Genomic DNA, 15,138 nt, shown 5'->3' with positions numbered 1-15,138 from the left:
TGCTGCTTTTACAGATCCAGACTAACATGGCTACCCCTCTGATACTCTTCATACCTGCCAGCCCTTCCCCCAGGAACACTCCAGCCATATAACCTCCTTCTCCTAGTGTCCACCCTACAGCTAACCACAGCTCCCATCAACTTTGCCACCTAACCTCCTCTCACCCATTGATACCCACCAGCCTACCAAAACTCAGCTGCTTCCCCCTCCCACTTATGTGCCACACCCAACAACACCCACCAAGCCACCCACAAAAGCCCCACAACCCCAAAGATGGACACACACACCTCCCATTCAATGGCTTGCCCCCAGCAACACACATCAACCCTTCCAACCACCCCTCTCCCCAACAGTGACACTCATTACCTTCTTCTAATCACATTCCCTGCCTTCACAGCAACACCCACGAAACCTCCTCCTTCAATGATATCTACCTTCCCACTCATCTACCTCCCACTTCCAGTGACACCCATAGGCATGCACACTCAGCCGCTGACTGAACAGAGGCATCTACCATTTGAGCTAAAATACAAAACTGTTAGCTGTGATAAGACTAGGGTTTAAGTCTTTGGAACAGGTATTTGAATGTTATTGTCACAAATATTTGAGCAAGTTTGACATGCCACGTACTAGGGCAATGGTATATGTTCCTCTAGTAGCTAGAGTTCATAGGAGTTCAGATCCATCAGTTTGGCCCTAATTATAATGCTAATGACAGTGGCTGCACATTGGGGACAGAACAGATGTACATATATGTGATGTAGTATTAAATACTAATAGTATATGATGTTATTTATTTTATAGTGCTCAGAAATGTGCTAGGCTTTTCACAGAAGAGTTGCCTGTTCCAAAGAACTTACAATATTAATAGTGAGCATGACAGGTTTGTGAAGTTATGAGTTACACTCAGAAGGAAGGGGTGAGGAAAACATAGTAACAATCTTAAGCTTAGTTTTAGGCATACACATGTTTTGATGATTAAAATATATTGCAAACACTGCTTGTAGGCAATGTTCAGAAATGGGTATTTTCAAGTGACTTCAATGAGGTGATGGTGGAGCCTTGACAGACAAATTTTAGAAGGTTGTTCCAAGAATAAGGGTTACCATGAAAGGATATAAGAATAAATGGGTATCAAGACTGGCATAATTAGCAGAGGGAATGTAAAAGTAGACCAGATCAGACATGCAGATAGAGGCTGCACTATGTTCGACCTTGAAAATAAGGATGGAAGTTTGAACTTGGCGCACAGTGCAGTGGGAGCCAGTGAAGCATCTCAAAGAGTGGTGTTGTGGTTACAGGGAAGAAGTGAGGGATTATTCTAGCAGCAGTAAATTTAAAACCAATCTTGTGCTCCTCCATTTTTTTGGAAAAACTGAGATGAGAAGATTGCTAAGGCCTAGGTGGGATATATTTAAAGAATGAGTTAGCCATCAGAAGGAAACGCGGAAGTAGAAGCAAAAAGATTTGGTACCTGCATGCATGTTGGAGAAAAGGAGTAAAAAATGCTCCCCAGATTATGAAGTTGGACAATGGCGAGGATGAAAATGTTATCAACTATTACGGAAATTGGAGGTAGTAGAACACACATTTTCATTGTAATAACTATTTATTTTTATATTCCAGATTTTAAATTGTTGATAGATGAAGGAGCATTTCATTTTATATTAAGTGCTCTTTAGACTTCCATACAGTTCCCCACTTGACAGAAGTACATCAGACAGTATGGGTTAATTGGAAAACGTGAAGTATAATATTAGATTTGTAGTGCCTTTCATTCCTAATAATACCAAAACATTTTGCATCTAAAAATCACTTCAGCTTCCCTTCAATTCACACCATTTGTGGGATGGAAAGCAGCAACTGTTCAACAACATCTCAACACTAAACAATTTTTAAGGAACAGAATGGAAGAACCACTTAAATATAGGGTTGGAGAGATTAGATTTTTATCAGTAAATGTTGGTAAATGTCGATTTCACTATGTATACACAAATCCACAAAAATATTTCCATCTATAATAAATGCTTAAACATAAATATAGAAATACCTGTCAAAATTATAAAAACATAAAAATTGAATTCTGCCAAGCTTACTTATCTCATAGAAACCATAGGGACTTTTTATAGAGGCAGAATATTATTACTCAAATATATTATATTTGTTAGGATTAACCACCCTGTCCTTACAAACAACATGTCATAGAATCTTTATTGACCAGGAGTGGTCAGCATCTTGGTTTTCTTTGTTCTGAATAAGTCACTGTTTCTAATATTTTGAGTGGTAAATGTGTATGTGGTCATCATTTTAGGGGTTCATTTTCAAGTCTTCATGCACCTAGGTTTTCAATCATGAGAATAATTGACTGACTTGTCATAGTAATCTAGGCAATATTTCATTTTAAAAACACAAATATGTGGAAAGATGTACAAAAAAGTCAAATTAAATATAAAACATAAGCCTTATGCTGTCTTGAGCTCAGGTATGATGAGACAAAGCTGTGACTATTATGGTGGTGGTATTATTCTAAATACAATTGGTAATGAATGATAAGGAATTTTGGAAGGAGATTTCACACTACACAACATGAATCACTATCTAGCATCTTCATACATTGCTGTTTACTTCCATTCAGTACTGAATGGGAAGTTATACTGTTGAGTAGTATATCAGAGGTAGGCAACCTTTCAGAAGTGATATGCCGAGTCTTCATTTATTCACTCTAAATTAAGGTTTCACGTGCCGGTAATACATTTTAATGTTTTTAGAAGGTCTCTCTCTATAACTCTATAATATATAACTAAAAAATTGTTGTCTGTAAAGTAAATACGTTTTTTTAAATGTTTAAGAAGCTTCACTTAAAATTAAATTAAAATGCAGAGCCCCCCAGATTGGTGGCCAGGACCCGGGCAGTGTGAGTGCCGCTGAAAATCAGCTTGTGTGCCGCCTTCGGCACACGTGCCATAGGTTGCCTACTCCTATAGTATCGCTATTGAATAATAGTTTGAACTGGTTTGTTATAACTCTCAGCTATTCAGCCTTAGAAATATATGAGATTAGGAGGATGATAGAGAAAACTGAGTAAAAAGCAGAAATTGGTGCTTTGTTTAATAAGGGCATGTACCGAGGTGGTGGGATATCCCACAGCCCCGCTGCGAGACGAACCTTTCCCAACCCTGCTGCGGGCGCGGCCACCGGGGCCTGTGCCCAGAGGTGTAGCGAGCGCCCTCCGTACCCTTCAACCGGAGGGGGCCCCGCAAGGAAGGGGGCCCCTAAAAGTGGCAAAAAAAATGTAAGGTATAACTAGGTAAGTGACATTTATTGACGCTATTGCACAATCCATGTCGGTTTTACTGACAAAACCGTGAAGTCATTATGATACATCATAATGCTATTGGCTACATCAGTTGTCTGTCGGTCAGTTTCGAATTTTAGTTGGACCCATTCAAAGAATGTGTATTTGCGTTCATAATGGCGGTCGGTGGATAAATGTTATTAATTTAGTTGTTTAGTTATTTATCGTTTCCAACGCAGAAGCGTGCTTTGTGATGTCTAAGAGAATGTATAAGAGCGGAGCTAGTAAACGAAAGGCAGCAAAAGATGCCGAGAAGGAACTTGAGAAAATTCCAAAGTTGTCAACGTATTTTGCGCTGCAATCCAACGTACAGGTACAGGCACATGAAACGGACAGCGCTAGCAGCGACGAATCGTATCCAGAAGTATCCAGAAGTGCTTCAAGTGAGGTCGAAGGTGAAGCCAGTTGTTCTACCAAACAAACTGTGACAGATATTCCAGCTGCTGCCGGGAAAGAAGTATCTGAATCTGAACCACTGACTGATGATCCAGGAGATTGGCCGTCTATAATATCGGACAGGCAAGTGTGTGACATTGTTGCACGTGGCCCACTGCAGCAGAATGAAAGTTACGAATTTCCATTTAACGAGGAAAGACGGAGGTTCACAAGTACTCATTTCTATCGAACCATGGCAAATGGCGAGAAAATAAGATGTTCATGGTTAATGTACTCAGTTCAGAAAGATGCCATTTTTTGTTTTTGTTGTAAATTATTTGGCACTGGCGACATACCGCTACGTCGTGGAACATCTGCTTGGAAAGCACTGTCAAAAAGACTTCAGCAGCATGAAACAGGCAAAGGTCATCAAGACTGTATGGTGAAATGGTTTGACCTTCGGTCAGGCATAGTAAACCGTACATCTATTGACCAACTCGAATTGCAGGCTTTTCTGAAAGAAAGAGATTTCTGGAGAAATGTTGTCAAACGCATGGTTGATGTCGTTATTTTCTTGTCCGAAAGAAACTTGGCATTTCGAGGAAGTAATGAAAAGCTCGGCGATCCTTCGAATGGCAACTTTTTGGGACTGTTTGAATTGCTTGCAAAGTATGATACTGTCCTCAGCGAACTTTTACAGAGGATTAAGAAGGCAGAGACACATGTTCAGTACCTCAGTCCACAGATCCAAAACGAGCTGATTCAACTTGTTGCCAGTAACATTCAAGAGGCCAACATAGCGCAGCTTAAAAAAGCAAAATATTATTCAGTTATTTTGGACTGTACTCCCGACGTGTCACATGAAGAACAGATGTCTGTGGTGTTACGCTTTGTTGAATGCAACGGTGAAGATGGTGTCAATATTCGTGAAGCGTTTGTTGGTTTTCTTAATGTTCATGATACAACTGGCGAGGGCTTATTGGAAGCGTTTCTTGAAAAGGCAAACAACTTAGGAATAGACATTGCTGACATGAGAGGCCAAGCTTATGATAACGGCGCAAATATGAGAGGAAAGAATAAAGGAGTTCAAGCCCGCATGCTAGAAATAAATGACCGTGCCTTGTATGTACCATGTGGAGCTCACACTTGGAATCTTGTGATCTCAGATGCGGCAAAGTCATCGAAATATGCCGTTGACTTTTTCGGTAAGGGGCCCCAGACATATGTTCGGAGGGGGCCACGTTCTTTGTTGCTACAGCCCTGCCTGTGCCCACCCCTCAGAGGTCACGGCGCAGACCCGGAAGTATAAAAGCTCACCAGTGGAGCTCAGTGCGGCCCCAGCTGCCAGAGAGACCAGAAGTCTGTGCCTGAGCTCCCGCTGGGGAGACCGCAGAAGGTCGCGGCCGGCCTGACGTCGCACGAGGCCGGCCAAGCCTATCCCTCCCTTCCTACCCCAGGGAGGCCTGGCCGAGCCTACCCCTAGCTCGTTACCCCGAGGAGCACTGGTCAAGCTTACCCCGCTCCTGCTACTCTGAGGAGGAGCTGAGCCTGCTGCTTGCCCGCTACCCCGAGCACCCGCTGAGCCTGCCACATGCTCGCTAGCCCGAGGAGCCGATGGTGGTTGACCCCTCTGCTGACACCATGACAACTCAGGTACTCAATGAGAGGGAGAGTGGAAGTGGCCTGGGCGTAGACAACCTCAGTCTGGCTGCAACACTGCCAGAACCAATGTCAGTACATTGTGGCTTGGATCCCCACTGACAGCAGCGACTCCCCGCCGCTGCTAGGGCCCCAGGCTGGGACGCTGTGGAGTGGGAGGGCCTGCGTCCCCCCTGTCATCCCTCTAGGGGTGGCAGACTCCCCCTTTCCCTGGCCTGAGGAGGCCGAAACCTAGAACTGTTACTGTTCAGCCCTGCCTAAGGGCCTGAGCCTATTGACTTGCTGTGTTTGCTGCCCCACCCTGACCTAAGGGCCGGGCCTAGAACTGTTACTGCTCAGCCCTGCCTAAGGGCCTGAGCCTATTGACTTACTGTGCTTGCTGCTCAGCCCTGCCTAAGGGCCCGGGCATAATGACTCATGTTAGTTGTTGCCCCGCCCCGACCAGGGCGCGGGCTTAAGGCTACTAACAGCGAGGTGGTGGGATATCCCACAGCCCCGCTGCGGGACAAATGGCGGCCATGCTGTGTCACAGGGCACCAGTGAAACCTTTCCTGTGGGACATTCTCCACCAATAAAAGTCTACATATCAGTGCATTTTGTTCTAAGGAGAGCTGCCTTCTCTCCTTCAAGAGCAGGAGGCCTTGCTGTAATTGGTAAAGGGACAGGGCAAAAAAGCATCAAATAAAAAAGGAAAATTTGACATAAATATGCTTGTGATGTGTGGGTATGGGGTTTTTTGAGGGGTTTGGTTTTAAATCACCGCTTTCTTAATCCTATATTTAGTTGGTTACAAAGTTCATTAGGGAATTTAGTGTACTAATAAGAAGTGTGTAATAAGTTCTTCAAATATGTGTCAATATGGATTCTACTGTAGGTGTGCATGCACCTCCTCATACACACAAGCTCAGAATGTTTTGAATACTAGCGTCTGGCAGAGCTGTGCATAAAGCGTGGAGTGGTCTTGACCCTCCCTCAGTTCCTGCTTACCACCTGTGACAGGGAGATGGAATCTGGACTGTGTCTGACCTGCTCCTGAACTTCAGATCTCTGTTTCGGTGAAGAAGCCATCTTTAATTCGTCGCATTAAAACTTTGATTAGACTTTTAGGCATCCCCCCAACAAAAAAAAAGAAGCAGGATGAGACTGTTTGGACCAACTGCTAACTATAGTGAACTTGAACCCCACTGGGTGTAAATTCTATCCTTTTGATGCCTGAATGCCCTGAATAGATGGACACTGCAGATGCCTGGTCTGGATCAGGAAGGGTCACATCCCCAACTAGTGTTCCTTCTGCCACTCATTCTGTTCCTGCACGAAAAATCCCAAGATTTGAGGGTCAAGATGCACCTCTTGAAACAATCCATGAAGGGACCATCTGATCTAAGAGCAGAGACACTCTCCTGCCCAGAACCAAGAAAACTGTCTTTGGCAAGTGCCCCAACTACTAGGCACTGCACCTCAGGTTTGAGCAGAGAGAAGAAGCCAAAAAGGCACCTCGACTATTGGAACCAGAATCAATATCCCTGATGCTGATCATGCCAACCTCAGTACACAGAGAGAAGGGCACTCCCACACCGAGCACAAACACAGCATGGAGCAGTCAGTGCAACCATCCTACAGAGAGGACTCAAAGCTCAGAGAGAAGCCTCTGAAGTCCTCAGCATTGACAAAGGATAGCGCCAAGGCACCAGCAACAAAAAAGACCCAAGAGATGGTTGCACCAGTACAGACATCAATAGCAAGATTTATGCCAGTATCAACCCTAGAACTGGAACACTTTCCAGCATAGGTGCCCACTTTCTAATGTGCCTAGTGGGCTCTCCCACTCAACTCTGCCCCAGACCCCACCCTCATTCCACCCCTTACCCCAAGCCCCCACCCCCACTCTGCATCTTCCCACCCCACCATTTTCTGCCCTGTTCCACCCCCTCCCAGGAGCACGCCCCGCCCTTCTTCCTCCCCCTACTCCCCAGTGCCTCCTGCATGGGATGGAACAGCTGATCATGGCAGGCAGGAGGCACTGGAGGGGAAGGGAAGGTGCTGATGGGGGGCTGCCAGTGGATACTAAGCACCCACCATTTTTTTACATGGGTGCCCCAGCCCTGAGGCACCCATGGGAGTCGGTGCCTATGCTTCCCAGTACTGAGATATGTCTTCAGGGAGCCCTCCTTACCTCTTCTCTTGGCACTGTGATGCTCACAATGGTGGTGCTAGCTAGCACATAAGTGCTAACCTCAGGGCAGACTATTAAAAAACCAGGGCACAAACCCCACATTAGATGTGAGTTCTTAGATTTCACTAACCAACTGCATCAAGTGAAACCTCCTCAGGTATATTAAAAGCCTTAAACAGAGTCACAGACAGTCTCCTTGGATAGTCCAGTCTGTTTTGCCTCCCAGGTGAGTTCATCTCTGTTACAGGTAGCCTTCAAGACCAATAATCACAGCAATGTTCAGGTTACTCATAGTCCTGAAGGATCAGTCAAACAGCACCTTAGATCTCACACCACGGGACATTGCTTGTCGCAAATCCTTTAATAAACTTTATGAAGATTTACTAAAAGGGAAAGGAAACTAGATAGTTATTTACAATGTTAAAGCAAGCAAAAGACAGACACATGAATGAGTTACAATTTTAGGTTTTAATAGGTAATAGAAGAATCTATAATCAGCAAGCTGTATTTGTCCTTTAAAGTTAAACCAGACTAAGCAGCAGATGATCTCTTGCTTATAATACCTAGGAAACTCCTTGCCTCTTCAGAATCCCAGCAACACAGAGAGCCTTAGTTCCTTTTGTTTGCGGTTTCCATCCCCCTCCTGCCATGTGCTCTTAGCTGATGGGAGGAGTCTATTTGCATGACTCCTCTTTCCTGGGGAGTAGAACAGAACAGAGTTTTTAGTCATTTGTTGATGATTCCTCAATCCAGATACAGGGAGTTTTCAGCGGTAAGATCCAACCCTAGCTTGTCTGATATCGATGGGACTCCTTTTTCAGGAGCAGCATAACAATTTTTGTAGAAGAGCAATTCTTCACATGAATTAATGTCCCTCTCCTGTATGGCAATTCAAACAGTCACAGAAGCTAACACTACACCCACTCAAATACTACATTATAACTAATGTAAATACAGATGGAATACAAATATTACAAGAATGATTAATACCTGCAGCAACTCACAAGCACTCAAAGGACTCAAAACAAATATTTTCTTATAATTCTAGTAACTATCTTATTAATATTAATCCACAAGTGAGCCAGACAGATTTCAGCAATGAATCTGTCAATGTTCATTTGAGACATGGAGACCTTGGCAAGAGCTGGCACCTGCTCTGCCAGCATCACAAGCTCCACCAACATCAGCATCAGACCCACATCCATTATTACCACCTTTTCCAGACAGCTATTTGTTCTCTCCTGCCTTAAGCAGGGAACCATTGCCAGGGAGACAAAAACAGTACCCCAGGGATATTTCAGGGGCTTCTGGTCAAGCTCCACTGCAGAACTGGCAATGGATTAGCCTCTCATAGTCTGGCCACTACCAATACAACCTGTTGCCATGGCTGTACTGGCCTTAAGGAGCTCACCTTCCCACAGATTCTGAGCCACTTCCCATGTCTTGGAAGAAAGGAGGAAATCTTTTTCACTGCCAACATCACTGGCTAGAGTTCCATCATCAGAACCAAAGGAATCTATAGGGAGGTGACAGAGGTAGCGACCAACTACCCTCCCTACCTAAAAAATCCTCCTCCTCCCCAGATGAAGCAGTCATATTGGCCCTGACAATGGTTGTAGGTGACTTCCGAGCTTCCCAGGAGTTACTCTCAATGTAGCAGACAAACTGGACATCAAAACAATGCTGATCCAAGAGGATGCCCATAAATTGTTCAACCTCCTTAGCTCCTCTCTGTGATGGGTTCGGTCACAGAGACCCTGTAGTGACTGTCACTGATGTGCTGGAATTACCTCTGAGCCCATTTTCCCTGCCACCTTGGGACTCCAGAACCCAGCTTTGTTAGCCTGCTGCAACACAGACCCAGGTCTGGTCCACACCCCCAAAGCTGCAGACTTTAAACAAAACTGCTTAGCAGGTCACTTATCTCCAACACCCAGCTCCCAATGGGATCCAAACCCCAAATAACTCCATTTTAATCTGTACAAAGCTTATACAAGGTAAACTCATAAATTGTTCACCCCCTATATCATTGATAGCTGCACATATCTCTCTGTTTGTTCCCCCAGGTATTAATCACTCACTCTGGGTTCAATAATAAACAAAAGAAATTTTATTAAGAATAAAGAGTAGGGTTTAAGTGGTTTCAGGTAATAACAGACAGAACAAAGTAAGTCACCAAGCAAAATAAAGCAGAAACACAAAAGTCTAAGCCTAATAATTAAGAAACCATTTACAGGTAAAATCTCACCCTCAGAGATGTTCCAATAAGCTTCTTTCACAGACTAGACTCCTTCCTAGTCTGGGCCCAATCCTTTCCCCTAGAACAGTCCTTGTTAGTTCAAGCAGACATCGTAGGCGGCAAGCTTTGCACCCACAAGAATTCTCCTTTCAATCAATAATGGCATTCTTGACCCAGGGAAGGGTCTGTAGACTAAGCCAGCCTCACTCCTTACAATTTTGAAACTAGTAGAAAAGCACTATCAGGTCCCACAAAAGGGCATACCCAACTCTGCGGTCACTCATTTCTGCAGTCCAAAGAACACCAGATCCACTAAGGGGACTCTGAAAGATAAGGACCCCAAGAAGTTGAATACAATAGGCTTTTTTCCCCAAAGATAAACCATTAAGTCCTGTTAACAAAGTACAAATTCCTGATCTGGGTGCGGGTGACCCCCTTCCTCAGCTTCTGGTCTTTGCAGCAGCTCAGAACCTGTGCTCTAGCCTGATTCTGAATGTCTGCGCTGCAATTTTATAGCTCCACCACTCGAACTCAAGTCAGCTGGCATGGGGTAGCCACAGGCATTTTATTCCAATGTTGACATACCCTGTGTAGGACAAATATGAAATTTAGCAATTAGGGTTATCTTAAGTTTGGTTAAGGAAATATATGAGTTGTAAAGCAAAGTCCCTGACCAGTAAGTAGAAGGAAGGCCAGAATGCATGAAGTAGGGAGATGTCTGGTTCAAAGAATAATTAATGAAATAAGAGGTTTCTAAAAAGAAGGCTTCTGACCGATATGAGTGACTGCAAATGGTTTTAAATAAGACAGAGGATCAGTGTTAAAATGAGCCAGTATGTCTCTTCCCACTACACATATCAGTGTTATCTCAAAATTAGGGCCTGCATGAACCCAGATACAGAAGAAAAAGTGTTGGTCAGCAAGAAAGAGGGGAAGAGATAGCGAGGAAAGGCCTTGGGAAGAAAGGAGGCTATAAGCACCCCTGGATTTAGTCCATTTGTAAGGACTTGATCAAATGCTTACAAATGTTTTGTTACTGTTTGGACATAGTAAATTGCTTATTTTGTAGACTTTTTAGGCGTGTTTGGAGTAATTGTATAAAGACCTTCTGGCCTTTGAATTTAATAAAGAAATTTATGGTTAGTGTTGTGGTAATACACTGAATAAAATAATTCCAATTCCCTGACAAGCCTCAATTGTGCCCTTTTCCTGTTCGTCTGGCTGGGCCTGTTATAAGTAGATAGGTAAGGTAAGGGTTAATTTTCTTTTACTGTAAAGGGTTTACAAAGGGAACCAAACACCTGACCAGAGGACCAATCAGGAAACCGGATTTTTCAAAAGTAAGGGGGGGAACCTTTGGAGGTTTTGACTATGTTCTGGGTCTTTTTGTTTTCCTCGGCTGTGAGTAAACAAGCTTTTCTTTTAACTCCACCTTCTTTCAAATATTCTACTAAACATCTGTGAGTACAAAAGGAAACAAAGTAATCGGCTGTGATGTGCTTTGATTTGTATTTACATGGGTGTTGATTTGCTGGACTGGCTTAGCGTTCAAAATCTGAGTGTTTACTGTAAACCTCCCCCAAGCTTATACCCAGCTTGGATCTTATCTCGCTGCCACCAACCAGGATTTTTAGGGTCCCTGGTCCCCCGAGTCACCCCAAACCTTTCCTTGGGGACCCCTCCAAGCCCAGACCCCTGGGTCTCCCTATCTCATCCCAGCTCCCCCCCCTTTTCCCTGGTGATCCTGGCAATGCTATACTTAACTCCTTGAATGCAAAAACAAGAGAACTATTTACCTCCCCGAGGCTATGCATTCAAAGCCAGTCACAGCTAACACCCCAGGAGATTCACCTCTCCCTTGCCTCGTAGCAGTAACTAGAGAAAAACCTTAAACACAAGAGAACAGAGTTGATTCTTTCTCTCTTTCCCGTAGCCTGTTCCGCCCTGTGGAACAACAGGAAAGTCAACACAGAATGTAATGCTTCCCTCCCCTCTCTGTCTTCCCGTGAGGAGACAGATACCTGGTACAGAGATTTCTTCCCTTTGCTCACTAGGAAAAGAAACTCCCACAAGTTTTCAAAAGAAACTTTTATAAAAAGAAAGAAAATACAGAACAATAATACTGCATTAAGAGATCAATACAAGCTCTTGCTTATAAGAAAATATGAATAAACAGTCTGATTTTAAAGATAGCCCAATTAAACCAGTCCAGCAAATCAACACCCATGAAATACAAATCAAAGCACATCACAGCTGATTACTTTGTTTCCTTTTGTACTCACAGTTTTAGTAGAATATTTGAAAGAAGATGGAGTTGTAGAGAAAAGATTGTTTACTCACAGCCAGGAAAACAAAAACCCAGAACAAAGACAAAATCTCCAAAGGTTCCCCCCCTTACTTTTGAAAAATCCCCTGAATGTCCTCTGGTCAGGTGTTTGGTTCCCTTTGTAAACCCTTTACAGTAAAAGAAAATTAACCCTTACCTTACCTATCTACTTATGACACGCCCCCCAAATCACAGACAGCGTAAAATTTCACTGTAGGTGATTTCTACCTAAAACTTTAAACTAATCAGCGTAATACAACATGCACCTTACAATATACTTCTAAACATGAAACTCAAGACTTCTACATGTGAAGGAAAAGTTTTAAGCAGTGTATTCCGGGGAACTCTCACGGGAGAGTGCATCAGCTACTTGTTGGAAGCTCCTGAAATGTGTTGAATTTGAAATCAAAATGTTGGAGAGTAGACTCCAACGAAGAAGTTTCTTGTTGTTCCCTTTGGCTGTATGAAGCCACTTAGCACAGCATGGTCAGTTTGTAGCTGGAACCGCCGTCCCCAAACATATGGGCGTAGCTTTTCCAGGGCGTACACAATGCATAGCATTCCTTTTCACTGACGACCAGTGGCTTTCCCTCTCAGATAGTTTCTTGCTGAGAAACACGACAGGATGGAAGTTCTGATCCGGTCCTTCCTGCATAAGAACTGCTCCTATACCATGCTCAGATGCATCGGTGGTACTAGGAATGGTTTGTCAAAGTCTGGGCCCTTAGCACAGGTCAGACGTGAGCGTCGCCTTAAGTTGGGTAAAGGCTTCCTGACACTCCTCAGTCCATTTAACTGTAGTTGGCTGGGGCTTCTTGGTCAGGTCGGTCAGCGGTGCAGCATTTGGCTGTAGTGTTGGTACGAATCGCCTGTAGTACCCGGCCAAGCCTAAGAAGGATTGGACCTGTTTCTTTGACTTTGGGACAGGCCACTTTGGATAGCCTCCACCTTGGCCTGTAGGGGTTTATGGTTCCTCGACCACCTGGTCCCAGGTAAGTCACTCTGTTTTGCCTATTTGACACTTTTTGGCCTTCACAGTTAGTCCTGCTATCTGATATGGTCAAAGACCTTTTCAGTGTTCTAGGTGTTCGGCCAGGAGTCTGAAAAAATGGCCACATCATCGAGGTAGGCCACTGCATATTCTCCCAGTCCTGCTAGTAGACCATCTACCAGCCTCTGGAAGGTGACGGGTGCATTTCGCAGCCCGAAAGGAAGTACATTAAATTCATATACCCCTGCATGGGTGACGAATGCTGACCTTTCCTTGGCAGGTTCATCAAGCGGTACTTGCCAGTACCCCTTGGTTAAGTCTATTGTAGAGATGAACTGGGCACGTCCCAACTTTTCCAATAGCTCATCGGTGCGTGGCATTGGATAGTTGTCTGGACGAGTTACCGCGTTTAGCTTACGGTAGTCCACGCAAAAGCGTATTTCCCCATCTGGTTTGGTACCAGAACTACTGGAGATGCCCATGCAATGGTAGGATGAGCGGATTATACCCATCTATAGCATGTTGTGGATCTCCCACTCTATAGTAGCTTGTGCGTGAGGGGACACCTGTAGGGTGGTGTTCTAAATGGGTGAGCACTACCTGTGTCAATGGAGTGGTATGCCCGTTCAGTCCGTCCTGGAGTGGCTGAGAACAATGGTGCGAAGCTGGTGCACAGCTCCTGGATTGTTGCCACTGCAGACGTTCCAGGGTGGTTGAGAGGTTCACCTCTTCTACGCCCCCGTCCTTTTTCCCGTCATAGTAGACGCCATCAGCCACTCAGCGTCCCTTGCTCCCTGGACTGTAAACTGGAAACCTGAAGTCTCTGGAATAAAGGGTTTGAGAGAATTAACATGGTACACTTTGGGTTTTAGTGAGGAATGGGAAATGCTATGAGGTAGTTAACAGCTCCCAGGCGCTCTTGGACACATGAATGGCCCCTCCCATGATGCTTCCATCTTATGGGCGGTTGCGCCTTCAAGACCATAACCTGGCTCCCTCTCTGAAGGAACGGTCTCTGGTATGTTATCGTACCAGGCTTTGCTCTTCCTGAGTATCCTTTAGGTTTCTCTAGCAAGGGCTAAAAGAATGTCAGAGGGTGTTTTGTAGGTTGCTGACAAAGTCCAGAATGTTAGTTCCTGGAGAGGGTGTTAAACCCTCTCCCATTGGTGCTTTCACCAACTGTAATGGCCCCTTAACCTCATGACCATACACAAGTTCAAAGGGTGAAAACCCTAAACTGGGATGTGGTACAGCCCTGTAAGCAAAGAGCAACTGCTGCAACACTAGGTCCCAGTCGTGGAGTATTCATTTACGAATTTACGGATCATGGCCCCAAAGTTCCATTAAACCTTTCCACCAGGCCTTGGTTTGATGTGGTACGGGTGGCAACCAAGTGATTCACCCCATGATTTTCCCACAGTCTTTCATGGTGCCTGCCAGGAATTTGATGCTGAATCGGTAAGGATATCGGAGGGCCAACCTACCCTGGCGAAAATGTCTGTTAGGCCTGGCACACTGCTTTAGCCCTGGTTTGCCTAGAGCAACTGCTTCTGGCCGTCGGGTAGCAAGTCCACGAAAGTCAGTACGTACTGCTTTCCCCTGGGTGTCTTTCTTGGAAAAGGACCAGAATATCCACAGCTACTCGCTGAAATGGGACCTCAATTATGAGTGGCTGAGAGGAGCTTACCAGATCTTGAGGCTTTCCCACTCTTTGGCACACCTCACAAGATGGACATACTGGGCAACTTCCTTGCCATCTCCTCCCAGTAGAAGGACTTCCCCAACCTGTCTTTGGTTCTGTTCACCCAGCATGGCCACTGTGGATGATCATGGGCTAAGCCTTAAGAGTTCCCCCTGTATTTAGTTGGAACCACCAACCGTTTGTGCAGCTGCCATTCTCCTGCATCCACCAGAAAGAATTTCCTTGTATAAAAGTCCTTGGTCTATAACAAACCGGGATCGGTCAGAAGAGCTGAGAAGCGGGTGGGTGCTCCGTGCCGCCGCCCAAGCTTTCTGAAGC

The 15,138-nt window shown here is 44.8% G+C and overlaps 1 protein-coding gene across 1 annotated transcript; it reads left to right on the top strand.

The window, feature by feature from the left end:
- Positions 1-3,276: 3,276 nt before the first annotated feature.
- Positions 3,277-6,039, top strand: LOC142046185 (zinc finger MYM-type protein 1-like). Its single transcript, XM_075061937.1, has 3 exons — positions 3,277-3,292; positions 3,535-4,935; positions 5,996-6,039. The coding sequence occupies exons 2-3, from the start codon at positions 3,549-3,551 to the stop codon at positions 6,037-6,039; spliced, it is 1,431 nt and encodes a 476-aa protein (XP_074918038.1). The 5' UTR covers positions 3,277-3,292; positions 3,535-3,548.
- Positions 6,040-15,138: the final 9,099 nt, after the last annotated feature.

This window comes from Chelonoidis abingdonii, chromosome 2, assembly GCF_003597395.2.
Source record: "Chelonoidis abingdonii isolate Lonesome George chromosome 2, CheloAbing_2.0, whole genome shotgun sequence".
In the NCBI taxonomy this organism is placed as follows: domain Eukaryota; kingdom Metazoa; phylum Chordata; order Testudines; family Testudinidae; genus Chelonoidis; species Chelonoidis abingdonii.
Note: the sequence above shows the minus strand (reverse complement) of the source record. Positions and strands in the feature narration are given on the sequence as shown.

Coding starts and splice junctions, on each gene's coding strand:
- LOC142046185 (XM_075061937.1), top strand. CDS start 3,549: ATGTCTAAGAGAATGTATAAGAGCGGAGCTAGTAAACGAAAGGCAGCA. Junction 4,936..5,995: donor ATATGCCGTTGACTTTTTCG/GTAAGGGGCCCC, acceptor TTTTGTTCTAAG/GAGAGCTGCCTTCTCTCCTT.